Source organism: Choloepus didactylus, chromosome 19 (genome assembly GCF_015220235.1).
Source record: "Choloepus didactylus isolate mChoDid1 chromosome 19, mChoDid1.pri, whole genome shotgun sequence".
NCBI classification, from domain to species: Eukaryota; Metazoa; Chordata; class Mammalia; order Pilosa; family Megalonychidae; genus Choloepus; species Choloepus didactylus.
The window spans coordinates 16,073,907-16,094,392 of record NC_051325.1 but is presented as its reverse complement, the minus strand read 5'-3'; the positions used below and the strand labels follow the sequence as shown (position 1 = coordinate 16,094,392).

The following is a 20,486-nucleotide window of genomic DNA, read 5'->3' as shown; positions in this document are numbered from 1 at the left end:
TGTCTGGTGCATGTTCCCAGTTTCTAGCCCAGTGCCTGGGGTGTAGTGAGAGCTCAGATATTTTTTGAATGAATGTGTGAAGAAACAGGAATATAACCATTGATAAGTTCAGTTAGAGCAAGAATGCCTGCTCTTCCTGTAACATTCTCTCAGAAGTTAAGGAACTGCAGTTCTTCATGGGCATATGGTTGGTGTTCGAATACAAATCCTTTTTTTCCTACTCCTTCCCCACCCCCCTCCCCTATCATGGATTGGCCAAAAAGAGGGAAACTACAACATGGGACACTCGGAAAGTCTGGTTGATAAACTGATTAATCCTTTGGGTTGTGCTGTTCTAGATAAACCTGTGATGTGACTTTGTTTTTCTCCTAGGTAAGCTGAGGGAACAGCTCAGTTACCTGAAGGGTGATAATTTTTTTAGGTTTACTTGTTCCGATTGCTCAGAAGATGGCAAGGAGCAGTTTGAAAGGCTGAAGCTGACATGGCAGCAAGTAAGTAAAAAGCTCTTCTGTAAAATTCATGTGGTTGGTCCCCAAAGGAATTTGTCTGAATGAATAGCTAGAGAGTGAGGAATTTACATATAAGCTTTTGAATTGTTGTTTTGAGAGGCAATTTTTATTTCACAGTGAAGATTATATAGTGAGTATGTGGACAAAGGAGTTCTTGGTAAAAATACTTGCTGCTAATATAGTGAATTGGTTTTGAGATTCTTGAAAATCTTACAATATTTCATTTGTATGTAATACCAAGCTCTGATTTTAATTGAAAATGAGGTTCACATTTTCTGGCAGTCATTTTTAGAACAATAAAACCATTTTTAAAAATAGAAAGAATGCCACATTGGAAACAGATTTGGAAGAAGTAATGTGACTGATTGCAAAAACCGAATAACCTAGCTTTTCTGCATATGGACTCAGAGATGTTTGAATATTTTTTGTTTGATGAATACTTTTATTTACTTTTAACTTCCGATACCAGCACTCTAATCCAAGCCAACTATAGCCTCGACAATAGCTTTTTACTGCTTTCCAGTTGTATTAATTTTTTTGGTTTTGTTTTTATATTAACGTGTACTAACAAGGCACCAGTGTATATAGTCTTTAAGTTTAAGAAACAAGTGAATTACATATAACGAACTCAGTTTTTATGTTCATTCATTCAACAAATATTGAATACCTATAATGAACCATTAAACCTTTCTAGGCCTGGAGACTATTCTGGTGAACAAGACAGCTAAGGACCCTGACCCCAGGCAGGTGACATTCTAGATATTCTAGACCCTAAATAGAGAGATAAAGTAATTGTCCATAACACTTATAAAGGAAATAAACAGGATAATGAGAAAGAGATTTTTATATTATGCCATTTTAGTCACTTATATATTCCTTGTAAGTTACAGTTGTTCTAGCAGCCTTAGACTGTTGTCTCAATTATCAGTGCTTTATTAGGACATTTCCTAATGGAATTTGTTAGCAGTGAACTCAGGGAGCCTTCTTTTATGACTTGAAAATACAAAGGTAGAAAATGAAGTTTATATTGAGGATATAATGTCATAAATATTATAAGTGGGATTTTTTTCTTAAAGTGCACATGGGATAGAGTGTCTAGCAGGGTCAGATTAATATCAATAGATGATGCTGATGTGTGCAGCACAGGCAGATTTGCATTTGGTTTGCATTTGGCTTGCAGGTAACTTCTCATAAAAGCTGTAAAATGGAAGAACAAATGTTTGTAATTTATTTTCAAGAATGAGAGTTTTCTGTGGAGGTTCTTTTTAAAAGATGAGCTGGCTTTTGATATTACTGAGAACATATGATGCTGGCTAAATATGCATATTTAGACTAACATCACTCGAAAACTCTTTTCACTTACAAAAGACATATTGGTGGTAGATAATACCCCCTAGGGTGAAGTTGATATGATAGGTGAGATGGGGCACATCAGGTTCTTAGTAAACTACTGACCGGTGTTTCCAGTTGCATCTGAAAAAGAGCCAGTTCCTCACTGAAGCCCTGAAAGAGAATCACTTGGTTTTCAATAGACTCCATTGATGTCTCCAAATAGTTAGCCTACTGGAATGTGGGTTATCTGTCTTCTTAAATCTTAAACTTTGTATTTGTTGATTAACCACAGGAATAAATAGAAATGCTTATAATACAAATAGTATTTTGTTTGTATACAAAATATAAACAGCAAAGAAGTCTGGTCTCCTGGCTGAAAGGCCCCCTCCCTTCCTGCCCATTTCTGTGTCCTGTCCTCCCTGATAGTGACTTATGAAGAACAGTTTGATAGGTAGGAAAAGCTACCAAAAGTTTGGGAGGGATAGGGGAGTTGAAATCCAACTTTTTTTTTACATTCTCGTCCAGGAGATTCATTCTCATGCCACAGGGTAAAGGTTCTATTGACCTGTGCTTATCATTTTTCTGGGTGTTCTTCCCGAGACACTCATCAAGTGCCTGCTGGGGCTGTGCCAGCCCTGAGCCAGGCCCTGGGGGAACCGGCTTTGTCACTGATGGGCTGGGTCTGGTAGTGGGGTTCTGGCCCTTTAGAGCAAAAAGCTAGAAAAATTCCAAATTCCAGGAGCAAAGGAAAACCATGTCCTTCATATATTGGGTATGTAGTTTGCCCAGTAAATTTTAAGTAATAATAGGAAAAGTTTCAAATAAATATGCATTTCTTTGACTTTTTAAACTTAAAAAATGTTTCAAATATACAGAAAAGTATGGAAATAAAATATTAGATACTGTACCTACCACTGAGAGTAACAGTAAATACATGTTCCTGATGGACTCTGGGTGTCTAAGAGTGGGGAGATGAAGCCATTTCATTCTTGTCTTAAAGTATTTATTGAACAATAACTGTTTAAAGGAAGGCTTTTGTTGGCTGATATAGACCTTATGCAGGAATAAGCAGAAGACATTTGAAAAATCTGTTGATGGGATTAATTGTGTGCTGGGCTGTCTGCAAGTAATAGAGGTTTAAGGATTGGGAAATTGAAACTTTGTTTATAGAAGTATCAGAATTCCTTGGAGTGATGTAGTCCTCGGCCTTTCCATGGGACCAGTGGTGATTTAATTCTGGGAACACAGATGCCGGGGGCATTGATTGCAATTTACAAGATTCTTCCAGCTTTAAGATGCTCCTTATAGAAAGAAGAATTATTTAAGGAATATTTTCTTGGATTCTCTGACCCCTTTTCAGTTTAATTGGCCGAAAACAAATAATTATTTTTATTAGGTTTAAAATGGGGTTTTGAACAGTTTGTATAGTTTTTGTACACTTACATGAGATTACATATATAAACTATCCATGTGCCTGTATAGGCAAAGAGAAAGGTCCGAAAGGACAGTCACCAAAAAGTAACTGTTTCTTGATGGTGGGATTTCAAGTGGTTTTTACTTTCTTCTTTGCTCTTTTCTGTACTATTGAAGCTTTTTACAAAGAGCATATGTTGTTTATATTTCTGGAAAATCCCTCCCCAGTCAGGACCATGCATTGCTCATGTGTAAAATAAGGTGGGACTAGATGAGATTTTGGACTGAGCTCCGGGGTAAGGTGTCTTGGAGCCCTCTGAGTGGGTGGAGCTCCAGGCCTTTCAGTACCTTGACCCTAGTCCAACCCTGATTTCATTGTAAGAAAGGTTTCCACAGCTAAAAATAGCTAAATTACTGAGTAGATAGTTTCTAACATTATTTTCACCTCTGAAATTCTGAGAGTCTTTGATTTCTGTCCTATGATGAGATTAGAAAAAAGTACACATATACAGGGGTGATTTTCAAAATATTTAATGAAGCATAGCACCATCGGGGTCAGAAAGTGCTGGCTGGAGCTGGCCCCTGGAGGCCTCCTGCTGGGCCAGTCATTAACCCTTTACTTAGTCCTGGATTGAGTAGGAAGGGTGCTTGGGCTAGGAGGGGGTTTGGGCTGGGAGGGGGTGCTTGTAACAGTGGCTATTTACAACCATTTCAGAGGTTAACTGTTTTAACCATCGGTTCTACCACACATCAGCCCTGCATGTGTATTAGATAAGGAACAATTGTGAATAATTCAGTGGATTAGTGATATTCATATAATGAAAGCAAAAATAGAAAGTAATATGCTATACGAAGCATATTGTAAGATACTATGATTCCCTTGCCCTCCCTCCTCCACACCATTCCTACTCAGAATATAAAAGAGAACAAACTTCTTTCCCCTAAAGATTAACATCCCTAATTGTTAATGCTATTCTAGTCCTTGTTTTCTTTCTGTTTCAGGTTGTCATGTTGGCAATGTACAATTTATCTCTGGAAGGAAGTGGACGCCAAGGTTACTTCAGGTGGAAAGAAGATATCTGTGCTTTTATTGAGAAACATTGGACTTTTTTACTAGGGAATAGGTAATGTGATTTTTAAAAATTTTATACTTGAAGGAAGATGTAAAATATGAAGTATATGAAATTTGAGATAACCTAATGTAGTCAATTGAGAGAATTATAATAACTTGTGGCCATTACAAAGAATTTTTGCACTCAAAAAAGTTACTTTTTTACGATTAAAAAAATGGCTTATGAAAAATCAACACAGAAGTCTATATGTCTTCCAGAAGGAACTATTGATTTTAACTGAGCATGATGTTTTTGAAGAGATTCTTAGAATGTTAAAAATAAAAAAAGAGAGTTTGATTAAATGGGGCTTTGTAATAGTTGGATGAGTAACTATTTCATTTGAGGAGAAAGGATTAATATATCTTTTCAAAGTCAATGCCTTATAAGAGATCAGAAGAGGAAAAATAGTGGCAGTTATTGACTATCCCCATTTAAATTGGTCTTCATTAAATAGAGTGTCATATTATTAGCATTTGCATCTTATTAACTCTTTGTTAAAACTGATAACACATTTGGTTTATTCATTGACTACTCTTATTCTAATAGTGCTTTGGTTTTGCTGCTGAGCCCTCTCCTCGGTTCCTCAGATTTGGTCGTGCCAGGAACATGGACATTGAGACCAGGTGTTCTAAGTAAAGGTTCTAACCTCACAAGGTTTTTTTGTTCGTTTGTTTTTAAATAAAAGCTTTATTGAGATAATTCATATACCATAAAGTTCACCCTTTAAAAGTTACAATTCAGAAGTTTTTAATATATTTACAGAGTTGTACATCCATCACCACTAATCCCAGAACATTTCATCACTCCAAAAAACCCCTTTACCCATCGGCAGTAATTCCCTATCCCCCCTTACGAGCACTCACTAGTCTATTTTATGTCCCTATGGTTTTGCCTCTTTAGGACATTTTATATAAAAGGAATCACACAATATGTTTTCCTTTGTGTCTGGCTTCTTTCACTTAGCATAATGTTTTCAAAGTTCACCCATGTTTTAGCATGCATCAGTACTTTATTCCTTTTTGTGACTGAATAATATTCCATTGGTATGGATATACCACATTTTGTTGATCCAATCAGTTGATGAACATCAGAGTTTTTACTACTTTTTGATTACTCTGAATAATACTGCTGTGCACATTCAAATACAAGTCTTTGTGTGAACATGTGTTTTCACTTTTCTTTGGTATATACCAAGAAGTGCAGCGCTGAATCATGTGGTAATTCTGTATTTATTCCTTCCTTCTTTTTTTTTTCTTTTTATAGTTTTTTTAATTCAGTTTTATTGAGATATATTCACATACCAATCATCCACAGTGTACAGTCAGTTGTTCACAGTACCATCATATAGTTGTGCATTCATTACCACAATCAATTTTTGAACATGTTCCTTACTCCAAAAAAAAAAAAAAAAAAAAAAAAGAATAAAAAGGAAAGTAAAAAAGAACACCTGGAGCATTCCAGCCCCTCCATCCCATCCTATTTTTCATTTAATTTTTGTCACTGTTTTTCTGCTGGATAAAGGGTTTTCACAATCAACACAGTCACACTGTGTAAGCTACATAGTTATACAGTCCTCAAGAATCAAGGCTACTGGGTTGCAGTTTGAGAGTTTCAGGTATTTCCTTCTAGCTATTCCAATACACTAAAAACTAAAAAGGAATATCTATATAGAACATAAGAATGTCCTCTAGAATGACCTCTTGACTCCATTTGAAATCTCTCATCCACTGAAACTTTATTTTGTTTCATTTCACTTCTCCCTTTTGGTCAAGAAGACTTTCTCAATCCTGTGATGCTGGATCCAGGCTCATCCCTAGGATACATATCCTGCATTGCCAGGGGATTTATACCCCTGGGAGTCAGGTCTCATGTAGGAGGGAGGGCAGTCTCACAAGATTTTTGTTACTATTAGGGATTTAATGAGTTTGGTACTACTTGGCCAATTTTGTTTGAGGTTCTGATTGTTAGTCGCCTTCTGATGTCCTGTGTGGGATTCATAAATTGTGCATAATTGGGTCAGTGTAGAGCCAACAAAGGTTCTGGTCACATGAGAGCAAGTGTTTGTACCTGTGCTCACTCTGAACTCACTGCAGCCTGTGTCCTTAAGGAGTGAGAAGTCACAGCATCGCCCGTGTTACCACGAGCACAGGGAGGGGAGTCAAAAGGTGTGGGTGACCTTCTGCAGGCTTACTGGGAGCAAAAAATTGAATAGATCCAGTACATTTTTACAAAAGGGGTTATTTTAGTTTTTTAGTGATGCTAAGAAAGGAATTGACAGTATAACTGGTTCTTTTTCACAAAAAGAAGAAATCTGTTGTCTTAGTTTAATGATCTAGCACTATTTATGGAACTTAATATACTCCATTTATAAGGGACAAGAAAGGGAAAAACTGGTAAAATTAGATCTTGGAATGTTTTCATGATATCTGAGTGCTGCTCTGTTTAGTGGGTTATCTTCTAGAAGAAATTGGTTATAAATTGCCTGTTTTTAAGGATATTGCCAGATTTTAACAGAAGTGTTCAGTTGTTTCATTTGCTCATTTCTAAAAGGCATGGTCTGAGAGGCATCAGCTAAGGCTTGTTTTTTTTTTTTTTAAGTACTTCTGAAAGATATTAATTGCTCTCCAGCTTTTATGTAGTTTAACCACTAAACTGGTGGGTTTGGCCATATTGTTGTATCCCCTGAATTATTTACTTAATCTTGCTATTTAAATCAACTCCCCCCCTCTTTTTTTTTTTTTTTTTTTGAAGTACACTTATTTTAAAAAGAAAGTTCACACTACCCAGTAGAAAACCCATTCATTTGCCATAAATAGAATGTAACTGAAAATAAGTATGCTAAAAATAAACCAGTGCTATTGCATTTTAGCTGGGTCCTATGGAGCCTTAAAGGCAATCTGAGGTTTTCTCTCCTGGTTAAAAAGGGAGACTATAAGTGTTAGTGAGATGTTAAAGCAATAGACTTTCTCCTTGATCTAACCAGAAGGGGTGAAAGAGAATTAAAAGTCACTCTGATTCCTTGTCACTCAATTTCCTGTCTAAAATGATCTCAGTGGAAACTCTGCTTTAGAATCAGTAATTGGAAAAGTAACCCCAACCACTCACCCAGATGTGAAACACTGGGAGCGTGTTGTTGAACACACAGTCCGACATCTCTATGTATGAACATAAACAAGATCATTACATGCTAAAGAAGAAGTCCATAAAGAGCATTTAAATTTAAGTTAAACTTGTTTCATAGGGACTAAAGATTTGAAATCTGCTACCCATAGGTCATACTTTAAATTCTTAACAATGATAACCATTTCTCATTTGTCACAGATTTAGGAAATAATATACTGTGTAATGAATTTCTAAATTGGAGTTATTTTCTTTCACATGTTTACAGGTTTTTCTTTAATGTGTTATTAAAGTTTAAATGTGTAAAGGTTTATTTAGGACTAACCTAAATATCTTTATGTAACCATTGTAGTAACAAGTTTAAAACTATATGAAAATTTAATTACTACAGTTAATAATTGCCAGTGTGTGTGTGATCATTTAATCTGCTCCTAAAATCCTGGCCTTGAATTCCTCAGGAGGGTATGATTTTAGCTGATGAAGAGTAGTTCGAATACTGTTTCGAATCAAAGGTTGTCCAGCCACACCTTTGGTGTTTTCTCCAGAACATGCTTTGGCATCTTTTGCAATGTGGATAGGCTGAGAATTTTCCAGATCACCGCGTTCTGATTCCTTTTTGCTTAAGTTCCTTCCTCAATTTGTTTCTTTCCTCTCACATTTTACTATAAGCAGCAAAGAGAAACCAGGCCATCCCTTCAGGATTTTGCTTGGAATTCTCAGCTAATCTCCAAGTTCATCACTTACAAGCTCTACTTCCCCCCCCCAACAGCAGAACACTATTCAGCCAGATTTTCTGCCACTCTATAACAAGGATTGCCTTTCCTCCAGGGTCCAAAAACATGTTCCTCATTTCCATCTGAGACCTCACCAGAACGTTCATATTTCTAGAAACATTCTGTTCCTGACAATATATGTATTCTCTAAGATGAGAGAAGTTTTTTCACAGTTCTCCTCACTTATTTCTCACTCTTCACTGGAATTGCCGTTTACGTCCATATTCCTACTCACTGTGTCTTTTTTCCCTTGATATTTCTTAGAGCCCTGAGAACCTAATTAGGGCAAACCTTCCCTGGAAAGAATGGAGGGGGCTTGGGAAGGTTAGAAAAAGGTAGGAATGTGGGAGAGGTGCCCTGGGACCCACAGGGAGGGGCAGAAGCCAAGTGTCATTCTCCTGTCTCAGATAGTGCTGCATCTATTTCAGTTTATTTTTAAAATTATTATTATTTGGTTTTTCTGGGTTTTGTTTTGTTTTGTTTTTTGTTTTTTCTGGTGCATCTTAATCCTACGAGTGCTTTTTTCTTTTCCCTCCCTAGCAGTATTTTCCAATTGTTAGTCCAATTGTTAGACTGGCCTTCTTGCAAAAGATGGTTTTTTAGAATTTCTGGTAATTGATTTATGTTTTCAAGGTGAAAAATAACAGTTGCTTTTAAAAGAATATTTACATAAACTTGAATAGTTGGCATTTTACATATAATTTTGTTATTTTGTTATACACATTCTTATGTAGTTATGTTGAAATGCTTGCCTTTTTTATTTTTTTGCCAAAGTTGGTTGGTTATTCTGTTTGTGGAACATACCATGTAATGTTATTACCACATAATCTGTAAAGTCAGATAAGAGCAAAACGATGTATTTACCAAGGCTAGTCATTCACCTCAATCCCCAAATGCCCAATCTTGGAGTTAATGCCTCGTTTGCTTTATTTCTTGAGAATTGTGCTTACTGCACATAGAAAAACAACTCAGGTTCATTAAAACTGACACTTAGAACTCCATAATCATGATGATCATGATGAGAAGAATTTTGTGTGCTTTATTTGAATTATTTCGTTTAATTGTCACAGCAGCCCTGATTTTGCAGATGAAGAAAAAACTCAGGCTGCTAGAAGGTGGTAAAGCCAGGATTTGAAGCCAGACAGTCAGACTCGAGAGCATCTACCTTGACTCTTGGGTTCTGTTCCTTGAAAAATTGGAGATTCCTTAGCCTACCATGGGCTCGAGTCATTTTCTATATAATCGCTGAATTGAGAAGTCAGTAATTTTTGAATTCTTGGTCTCTTCAGGAAAAAGACGTCAACCTGGTGGAGCACTGTAGCAGGTTGCCTCAGTGTGGGAAGTCCTATGTACTTCCGCTCAGGTGCCCAGGAATTCGGAGAACCAGGATGGTGGAAACTTGTTCACAATAAGCCCCCGACGATGAAACCTGAAGGAGAGAAGTTGTCTGCCTCTACTTTAAAAGTAAAAGGTACTGTTATGAGACTGTTTCAAGAGGTGCTGACGAGGCCAGAGCTAAGCAGTAGGAGCTCAGGAGACCATCCTGCTTTGACTGGGCGGAGCTCATCGGCGCCTCTGGGGCTGCTCTGCCTGGCAGTTCTATTATGACATGTTTTTATTAAAAATATTGCATACAGATATTTTATCATTTCCTAATGAGGATACCAGTTTTATAAATTTCCTTTGGTATCTAAAAGCTTCTCTATTCTCACTTTGATTTTGTTTTTAAAATTTTTATGATGGAAAATTTTAGACATATACAGAACTGGAGAGAATAATGTAATGAATTCCCAGGTTCATCTCATCCCACTCCAACAGTTAAATCCTGGCAATCTTTTTATTAGCTCAACCTCTCCCCCAGCCCTTCACCCAGCCCCACCCCCAGATTATTTAGAAGTATATCCCAGACAGTAACATTTCATTCTTAAATATTTCACTATGCGTCTCTAAGGGAAAAGGATTTTTTCTTTATTGTAGCCTAACCATAATGCCATTTTCACACCTTAAAAAAAATTAACAATACCTTATTATTACACGTTGATCTGACTCTTTTATCTAAAGAATTTTTGTTGGGCTTCCAAATCTTTAAAAATATATTTAAGAAAAAATCAAATTGTATTGAAGGGTATAAAAAGTTTCTCCCCTACACTTGTCCTTGCCTGCATTTTCCCTCCCCAGAACAAACACTTGTCTTTTATGAATGTTTTCAGAAATTATCTCTGTGTATTTAAGCACATATACATTTTCTTATTTTCTTTTTAAAAAACATAAATGGAATCATACTTTAATATGTGTTCTTCTTTTTTTTTTTCCCCTTACTGGTATACCTTGGGCTTCTTTCCATAATAGTACATGTAGACCTTCTTTATTTTCTTTTATTTCATTGTATTATACCATATGGCTGTATGATAATTTATTAAACCACTTACCTAATGATGGTCATTTTGGTTGTTTCTATTCTTTTTTTGTTGTTATTTTAAACAATGCTGCAATTGTACAAATTGGCATACATGTGCAAATATGTTTTTGATAAATTCCTGGAAACAAAATTGCTGTATCAAAGGGCATATTCACTTAAAATTTTAATTGATATTGCCAAATTGCCCTCCAAAAAAACTGCAATAAGATTTATGCCCTATTAACAATACATGGAAATACCTATTTCCCCTTACTCTTGCTAAGCATTATCAAACTTTTAACATTTACCAATTCCAATTGTTGAAAAATAGTGCTTAATAATTTAAATTTGCTGTATAGTTTCTTTTTTCTTTTAAGGGCATTCATTGAACATCCTCTCTATGTAGAACTAGGTTCAGAGTAATAAATTAGCAAAATAAACCAAATTAAAAAATTTAGATGTTTATTCTTTTCTATCAGCCTCAAAGCCAACTTTAGATCCCATCATTACCGTTGAGGGACTTAGGAAGCGTGTGAGCCGGAATCCTGTGGAATCTGCCATGGAATTAAAAGAGAAAAGGTCTCGAACTCAGGAAGCGAAAGACATTAGAAGAGCCCAGAAGGAAGCAGCTGGCTTTCTTGACAGAAGCACTTCTTCTACCCCTGTAAAATTCATAAGCCGAGGCCGCAGGCCAGACATGATTCTTGAAAAAGGAGAAGTGATTGACTTCTCATCCTTGAGCTCCTCTGATCGCACGCCACTCACGAGCCCATCTCCCTCTCCGTCTCTGGACTTCTCTGCTCCTGGTACACCTGCCTCTCATTCAGCCACTCCCAGCCTGCTGTCAGAAGCAGACTTGATTCCTGATGTGATGCCACCACAAGCCTTGTTTCATGGTAGGATTTAGCTCTCTTGAGCCATTTATTCTGTGTGTGGGCCATTACTCAAATGCACCCCTTCTCATCTGGTGGGCCTTCTTTCCTCTGTCTTGATTCCACTTTCTGGTTCTCTGTGCAGACGATGATGAGGTGGAAGGTGATGGACTTATAGACCCAGGGATGGAGTATGTCCCGCCCCCTGCCAGCTCAGCCACCTCCGGGACCGTGGTTGGGGGCCGGAAGAAAGTCAGAGCACCCGAACAGATCAAGCAGGAGGTGGAGAGTGAGGAGGAGAAACCTGACAGGACGGACCTGGACAGTGAGGACTCGGATTCCAACACATCTTTGCAAACAAGGCCTCGAGAAAAGAGGAAGCCTCACCTGGAGAAGGACCTGAAACCTAAAGGTCCCAAATACACGCCCGTGAGCATCTATGAGGAAAAGCTGCTCCTGAAGAAGCTGGAGGCTTGTCCCAGTGCTGTCGCTATGACGCCAGAAGCTCGGAGACTGAAGCGTAAGCTGATCGTCAGACAAGCGAAAAGAGATAGGGGATTGCCCCTTTTTGACTTGGACCAGGTTGTGAATGCAGCGCTTCTGTTAGTTGATGGGATTTACGGAGCCAAAGAAGGAGTTTCCAGGCTTTCCGCCGGACAAGCCACCTACAGAACAACCTGTCAGGACTTCAGGATCCTCGACCGCTACCAGGTAAATGTTAACACGTACTCTGCAGGGGTGGATGTGGGGCAGGCACTTGGGAGAGAGAAGAAAATGATGTGAGACAAATACAAAAACACACACACATGTATATATATATGCTGGGCTTTATTTTTTAAAATTATTCCATATGAACACCCCTTAATATATCAGGTTTTTTCCCCCTTTCAGCATCCAAGACATAACCTAGAAATTTTCATTGTCTCTCTCAGTCCCTGATGGTAGCTGTACATGGTTTGTGCCACTGCTTGACTGACAGATTTGTGGAGCACATGCAGTATTCCAGATGCTATGCTGAGGAGATCTGAAAATGTGCAAGCATCCGTGTAGTCAGGAGACAGCAGCCGAAGTGATCCGGCTGCGTCAGCCTTGCTCAGAGGGTGCTCAGTGGAACCCAAGTTCTGAGTTGCTCCTAGAACAGTTAAGTCCACTCAGAACTTCCAGAATATGCTCTCCACTCCCTATATCTTTGCCAGCCTTTAAATTTTGCTAATCTGATGGGCATAGAGTGAAATCTTGTTTTTTATTTGCATTTTTTGGATAATAGGCGAAGTTAAACATTTCTCCATCTGTGAATTATCTATTTGGATTCTTTGCAAATTTTTTTATTTTCTTCTTCTCTGGAAGCTAGTAGGATCTTCTCTGTATTGCCAATGTTCTGATATTCAATGATGTGCCATGTGTATGGGGATTTTTCTCTTTCATTGTGCAGGGCATTTGGTATGTGCGCCTTTTCGGGTTGGAAACGTTACTTCTTGAGTTCTGGGAAGTGTTCTTGATTTCTTATCTCCCATTTTCTCTGCTCTCTTGATAACACCCCTGTTATTTGGTTGATGTACCATGTAGATCAAGGGTTGGCAAACTTTTTCAGTAAAGGGTCAGATAGTAAATATTTTCGGCTTTGAGGGCTGCGCAGTCTCTCGCAACTACTCAGCTTTGACGTTGTCTTGGGAGAGCAGACATAGACAATATGTAATGGTTGGGTGTGGCTCTGTTGCAATAAAAAAACTTTGTTTACTAAAACAAGTCACAGGCTGGATTGGACTCTGGGTGCATTTTTAAAAAAAATTCAATTCTATTGAGATATATTCACATACCATACAATCATTCACAGTGTACAATCATTTGTTCCCATTACCATCATATAGTTGTGCATTCATCACCACAATCAATTTTTGAACTTTTTCATTGCTCCAAAAAACAAAAAAAAGGATAAAAATACACGTAAAAAAAGAACACCCACAACATCCCATCCCCCCTATTATTCATTTAATTTTTGTCCCCATTTTTCTACTCATCTGTCCATACACTGGATAAAGGGAGTGCGAGCCACAAGGTTGTTTTTTTTTTTATTTTTTTTATTTTTTTTTATTATTTTTATTTTTCTATTTTTTTTTCTTCATTTTATTGAGATATATTCACATACCACGCAGTCATACAAAACAAATCGTACTTTCGATTGTTTACAGTACCATTACATAGTTGTACATTCATCACCTAAATCAATCCCTGACACCTTCATTAGCACACACACACACAAGGTTTTCACAATAACACAGTCACACTATGTAAGCTATATAGTTATACAATCCTCTTCAAGTCAAGGCTACTGGGTTGCAGTTCAGCAGCTTCAGGTATTTCCTTCTAGCTATTCCAGTACACTAAAAAACAGTAAAGGGATACCCATATAACGCCTAACAATAACCTCCAGAATGACCTCTTGACCCCATTTGAAATTTCTCAGCCACTGAAACTTTATTTTCTTTCATTTCACTTCCCTCTTTTGGTCAAAAAGGCTTTCTCAATCCCACGATGCTGGGTCCAGTCTTGTCCCCAGGAGTCATGTCCCACATTGCCAGGGAGATTTACACCCCTGAGAGTCATGCCCACTAGGGGCAAGGGCGGTGAGTTTATCTGCAGCGAGGGCCTAGAGAGAGGCCACATCTGAGCAACAAAGGAGGTTCTCTGGGGGAGACTCTTAGGTACAATTGTAAGTAGGCTTAGCCTTTCCTTTGCAGTAACAAGCTTCGTAAGGGCAAGCCCCAAGACTGAGGGCTTGGCCTTCTAAATTGGTAGTCCCCAATGTTTGTGAGAATATCAGTAATTCCCCAGGTGGGGAAGTTTAGTATTTCCACGTTTTGCCCCAGTCCCTCAATGGGGCTTTGCAAATATGTTTCTCTTCCCTATCTGGGCTGTATCTTGCTGGCACCTGCTCTGTATGGGTCCTCTTAATTTTCTTTCTTTCCTTCTTTTTCTTCATTATTTTCTATCTTTTCTTTTCTGGGAAGTATTCCTGCCTTCCTGTGTTCTAGGATCCAAGTAGAGAGGGGCAGGAGCCTACCATTCAATATGTAAACATCCAGTCTCACGTTTCTCTCCCCCTTGGCTATGTTTGGTTTTCCTGCATCCAGAATCTCTCCCTTGGGTGTCTCAGAGAGTCTAGTCTTCTGCCCAAGGGGAGAAGGCCATCTGCTGGATATGAGCAGAATGGGTATAATTGGAGGCTTCAGTCTCTTCAACAAGGGACTCTCAGTAATCTGCTGCCTCCGGTGGCTGCGCTTTCCTGATGCCCTGTTTTGCAAATCACCCTGCTCCTGGCCTTTCTCTGTTGGCTTAGGTGTGCCTTTCTCTAGTCAATTAAGTGATTTGCCTCTTGATATTTGTTTGTGCTGCTGTCATCTATACACCTGTTCTTTTTTCTTGGGGGTTTGCCTTTTTAGTCCCTATATTTTATCTGTTTAGTTGTGAAATATGTCACACATATAGAATGCCTAGAACATATGGGGGAAGTGTAAAGATTAGTAGAATAAATGCCTGTCTCTTGGGTTAAAAGTCCCCATGAAAGAGCCACTCTCTGACTTCAGTGTTAATCATTCCTCTGCTTTTTAAAAATGTCTATATCCCTAAATACTGTTCTAGTTTTTTTAAAAAACTGAGTAGCCAGCACAGTGTAAAGAAAGGGCTGTACTGCGTCTATTTGATGAAAGCTTCCAGGAGAAGATAAGCTGAACAGCATCTGTCTGGGTCATGTTCTGGCTTCATTTTCCATCAGCCCCTTATGAGGAAGTCTGGTGACGGTCATTACAGAAGCCTCAGATGAAAGCGGCTCACCCCAGTCAGAGCATCAGGCAGGGCTGTAGAAAATGCCAGGGAATGTGGCAGCAGTAAGGGCAGAAGGAGTGGGGTCCTCCATACTTCACCTCTGACATGGCTTGCCTCCAGCTTGCAGGACAAGGTCAAAGCAGTTATTTGTGGGGTGCGTCTCCTCCAAGGAGCAGTTTGGAGAGAGTACAGGGGTCTCATCATAGTTAAGACAAGATGAGATTCTGGGCCAAGACTCCTTAGGTTTAGAAGATGGTACAGTGGCAGCAGGGACTTATTGATGACAGCCTCCTGTGTCACTCTGCTGGCTGCCCTGTGTGTGTGGTCCTCATCAGTGACCTTGGAACTCTCCTCACTGGGGTGGTCTGCGCCTCGTCTGTCTGAACTGGATCTCCTGTTGCCTTGCTCATCTTTACCTTTTTGAAGGTTTACTCCCTTGTTTTAGTGGAGTGCATCCTTAGCGGCTTCCTAAGGAAAACTGTGTGGGAGGTAAAAATGGAGACCTTATGTGTCTGACAAGGTCTTTGACTTAAATTCGAAATCCCAAGAGCGTATTGGGTGAAGCTGAGAGCCAACTTAACAGTAACACTGGAAGCCAGTAGACAATGGAGCCATGCTTTCAGATTCTGAGGGAAAATGAGGTCAAACCTAGAATTCTGCATCCAGCTAGGGTGGGTGGCAGAGGGGTCCACTGGGCTTACCTAATCTAGGCTCCTGTGTGGGTCTGTGGATTGGGGTGGGGGTGGGGCAGCACATGTGGGTCCCAAGCCCTTTCCTTTATTGTGACCCAGAGGGGAAGGGTAGGGCTTTCCTGCAAGTTACGGGGATTGGAAGTTTCAAACTACACAGCATGAAAAACAGAAGCAGGAAGGACCGTTTGGAGAAGCCAAGGGCAGTTTTTTATCACCCAAGTCGTATGGAGATACAGGCCCTGCCAGTAAATTAGGTGCGTGAAGGGGCAGGGGGCTGTTCAGAGAAGCGAGCAGTGTCTCTTATTGTCCTTACTAGTTGCTGTTATTCCCAGGACAGGACTAACTGGGTGTTTACTTAAAAGGGGAACTTACAACTAAGCTAGGCAGGATGACGAGGCACCAAATATAATTTATTTTATGCCCTTACCAAGTCCCCAGAGAAGGGTCTTCAGTCTCAGAACCTGGTTGACAAATAGGTTTGACCTGAGCTGCCCAATCCAGAGCCCTCTTATATCCTCTCTACATATTGAGCCTCCAGACTCCTGCTGGGAGAGAGCTTTCACCCAGCAGCCTGGAGTTGAGGAGTGATCCAAGGGTCTTACTTGCTTTTCAGTCAGCTTTTTTACCTGGTCCTTACCTTATCGCCCCATTTATTCCTGGTTCTGCAGGAATCTAGTGCTGCCATCTGGGTTCTAGGTGGGTTCTGCTGTATAAATTGGTTTGCTTCTCACTCAGTGCCAGCTTGGGATTTTGGCTTCACATCAATTACCATTTGTCCATCTGCTTCCTGGATGCTGTTGTTTCTTCTCCTAATTTTTCTATTCTTGTATGCCTGTCTTTTTTTATTTTTTATTTTTAAATTAAGCTGGCTTCTATAGTTTTAGTGTGGTTTTGAGGAGGAGTGTAAAATTGGATGCTTGTGTTTAATCCCTCATCTTAACTTGGAGTTTTAGTATTATTTTATGCAGCTAAAGAGGGGAGCATTTGTTCAATCCATAGTCTTTCTTGTTTTCTAATGTATTTTATAGCTATAAATTTCCCTAAAAATACTCTTTAGCTATGACTGTAACATTTTGTATTTTTTCTCATTATTTCCTATTTAACCCAAGAGTTGTTTAGTGCCTTTTTTTTTTTTTTTTTAGTTTTCAAACATGGGAATTTAAAGATATTTTTCATAACTGATATGATTTCTTGATATATTCTGTATATCAACCCTTATCAGATATTTGGTTTCCAAATATTTTCTCCCACTGAGTTGGCTGCCTTTTCACCCTTTTGATAAAGTCCTTTGAAGCACAGAAGTATAAAATTTTGAGGAGGTCCCATTTATCTATGTTTTCTTTTGTTGCTTGTGCTTTGGGTGTAAGGTCTAAGAAGTTACCTCCTATCATTAGGTCTTGAAGATGTTTCCCTATACTTTCTTCTAGGAGTTTTATGGTCCTAGTTCTTATATTGAGGTCTTTGATCCATTTTGAGTTAATTTTTGTGTAGGATGTGAGGTAGGGGTCCTCTTTCTTTCTTTTGGATATGGATATCCAGTTCTCCCAGCCCCATTTGTTGAAGAGACTGTTCTGTCCCAGTTCAGTGGGTTTGGGGGCTTTGTCAAAAATCAATTGACCATATATCTAAGGATCTGTTTCTGAACTCTCAGTTTGATCCATTGATCAATATGTCCATCTTTTTGCCAGTACCATACTGTTTTGACCATTGTGGCTTTATAATATGCTTTTAGTCAGGAAGTGTGAGTTCTCCCATTTCATTCTTCCTTTTCAAGATGTTTTGGCTATTCAAGGCCCTTTCCTTCCCAAATAAATTTGATAAACTAGATTTTCCATTCTACAAAGTAGGTTGTTGGAATTTTGATTGGTATTGCATTGACTCTCTAGAACAATCTGAAAGAATTGACCTCTTAACGACATTTAGTCTTCCAATCCATGAACACTGAATGTGTTTCCATTTATTTAGGTCTTCATTGATTACTTTTAGCAATGCTTTGTAGTTTTCCATGTATAGGTCCTTTACATCCTTGTTAAAGTTTATTCCTAAATGTTTGATTCTTTTAGTTGCTATTGTGAATGGATTTTTTTTTCTTGATTACCTCCTTAGATAGCTCATGACTAGTGTATTGAAACATACTGATTTTTGCATGTTATTCTTGTACCCCACCGCTTTGCTGAACTTGTTTATAAGCTCAAGTAGCTTTGTTGTAGTTTTTTTTTGTTGTAGTTTTTTGTTGTTGCTGTTTTGGATTTTCTAAATATAGGATCATGTCATTTGCAAATAGTGAGAGTTTTATTTCTTCCTTTCCAATTTGGATGCCTTTTATTTTCTTTTTTTTGCCTGATTGCTCTAGCTGGAACTTCTAGCACATGGTGAGTAACAGTGGTGACAGTGGGCATCTTTGTCTTGTTCCTGTTCTTAGAGGGAAAGCTTTTAGTCTCTCAACATTGAGTACGATGTTAGCCATGGGTTTTTCATATATGCCCTTTATCGTGTTGAAGAAATTTCCTTTGATTTCTACCTTTTGAAGTGTTTTTTTTTTCTTTTTCGAAAAGGATGCTCAGTTTTGTCGAACGCCTTTTCTGTGTCAAAAAGGGCCACCTCTTCTTGTTTCTCTTTTTGTCGCATAAACTATTGTTGCACACTATATATTTTAATATTTTAATGTTTCAGTTCTAGGATTTAGTCCCTGAGCTGTCTTTTCCTTAGTTTTTATCTAGCTAGTGATATGGCGGATTTCCTTGAGTGTCAGGAGCTTACAAAAACAAACCAGTGCAAAAAACATCTTTCATGTCTTTGCAAGTTGGCTCTGTTTTGGATGGTGTTATCCTTCAGAATTTAGCCCTCCTATCAAGAAGATCAGCCTGAGGTGAATCGGAAGGGCAGGATACCCTTTGTCTTTTCTGAGCTTGCATCTTTTCTGGGCTTTCCTTACTCGTGGCCCTAGGAATTCCCTGTTTACAGAAATCTGAATGTCTCTTCTACTCCCTATGAAATAGACCCCCACCCCTGCCCCTATTGTATGTCTTAAAGCAGGTAATCCTTTATCCCAGGCTGATATGACTCACTTGTTTATCATACTGCTTTAGCTGTCCACAAGCACATCTGCCTGCAGGACAAGTTCCAGGAGGCTGAGCCAGAGGCCAGTTTCATGGGCCAGGCGTTCAGGGGCTTGTGCTGTAGTTATCTGTTGCTACTTTACAAACCACCTGAAAACTTAGTGGCTCAATACAGTAACTATTTACTATTTCTTCTGATTCTGTATATTGACTGGACTCAGCCAGCTACTCCATATGCTGAAGGCTGGGGTCATGAGTGACTGCATTCAACGGGACAGCCCCGGATGGTCTTACGTCCTCTAGAGCCTCTCTCCATGTGGCCTCTAGTTATCCAGGGGTCTAGCCTGGACACTGTGGCAGCTGAGCTCCAAGAGTAAGAGGTAGAAGCTGCCAGTTCTCTTAAGGCATGGACTCAAAGTCCCAGGATATTACCTCCCGACCACTTTCTAATTAGCCAAAACCAGTCACAAGGCCAGCCCAGACTCAAGGGGAGGGGAAGCAGACTCAGCCGTTTGACATGAGGAGTCCTGTGCTCCCAGAGACGGAGGGATTGTTGGTGGCCATATTTGGAAACCATGCACCACTGCTTTGAATTTCACTTTGAAACTTATTTCAAAGCCCTGGGAAAATTTCAGAGTTGGCCTTTGAAAATTTTAGTGTCCAGTTTGGGAAAATAATGAGTGTAAATTACAAAAGAAGGAATGTTTGCTCTTCTTCCAAGAAAGTTATTTTCTAGGTAAAGAGCAAACTGATTCTACAAAAACAACTCTGGTTTCTAAACTTGATCCAACCCTTGCCAAACCACTTTATAAATGTGCTTTTTAATCTTCCATCTGAGCTCTTTGCTGTGAAACCCTAATTGCACATGTTCTGTTGCTACATGACCGGGTCCTGGAGCGGCACCCAGTGAAGAAGAGCACTTCTTCCCAGCTCTTGGGGTACAAGGAGTGTGGGAAACCCACCAGTTCTGTTAGGGGGACTTCAGCAAGGAACAAAGGCACATCCTCATAGAACCTTCTTGTGGGGCCTCTCTGCATTCATGATTTGCTTTAGGAAATCCCAGTTTTGTCAAATTCACTCATTTGAATAGTGATTTTTTTAAAAATCCATACAGTAATAATTGGCCCCATATGACTCTTTGGATAACAGAGTAGTCATCTAATATCCCCTGTTTGATACTAGTGCTGGGTAATATTTAGTGAAAGGGTTAAGGGCATAATATAGACATTTAAAATGAAGCCTAGAAAAACTGTAAATAAAAAGAAATTGAGTTGTAAATACTTAAGCCTGCCTTTTACTTACCTTTGAAAAAATAACTTTAAACAATTTTTTAAAACTCTAAAATATTTTAAATTATTTTAATTTTAAACTGTTCCAACTGGGT

General features: G+C 38.9%; 1 protein-coding gene across 4 annotated transcripts in view; it reads left to right on the top strand.

The window, feature by feature from the left end:
* Positions 1–20,486, top strand: part of KAT14 (lysine acetyltransferase 14) — a 47,381-nt gene that overhangs the window by 2,113 nt on the left and 24,782 nt on the right. For all 4 annotated transcript variants that reach the window (XR_005213068.1, XM_037811554.1, XM_037811553.1 and 1 more), the window contains exons 2-6: positions 373–491; positions 4,257–4,378; positions 9,549–9,730; positions 11,137–11,553; positions 11,675–12,240. Coding sequence is in view for 3 of the 4 variants with exons in the window: in XM_037811554.1 (XP_037667482.1) it covers positions 373–491; positions 4,257–4,378; positions 9,549–9,730; positions 11,137–11,553; positions 11,675–12,240 (1,406 nt within the window). In the remaining variant the exon portion in view is untranslated. The remainder of the gene's footprint in view (positions 1–372; positions 492–4,256; positions 4,379–9,548; positions 9,731–11,136; positions 11,554–11,674; positions 12,241–20,486) is intronic.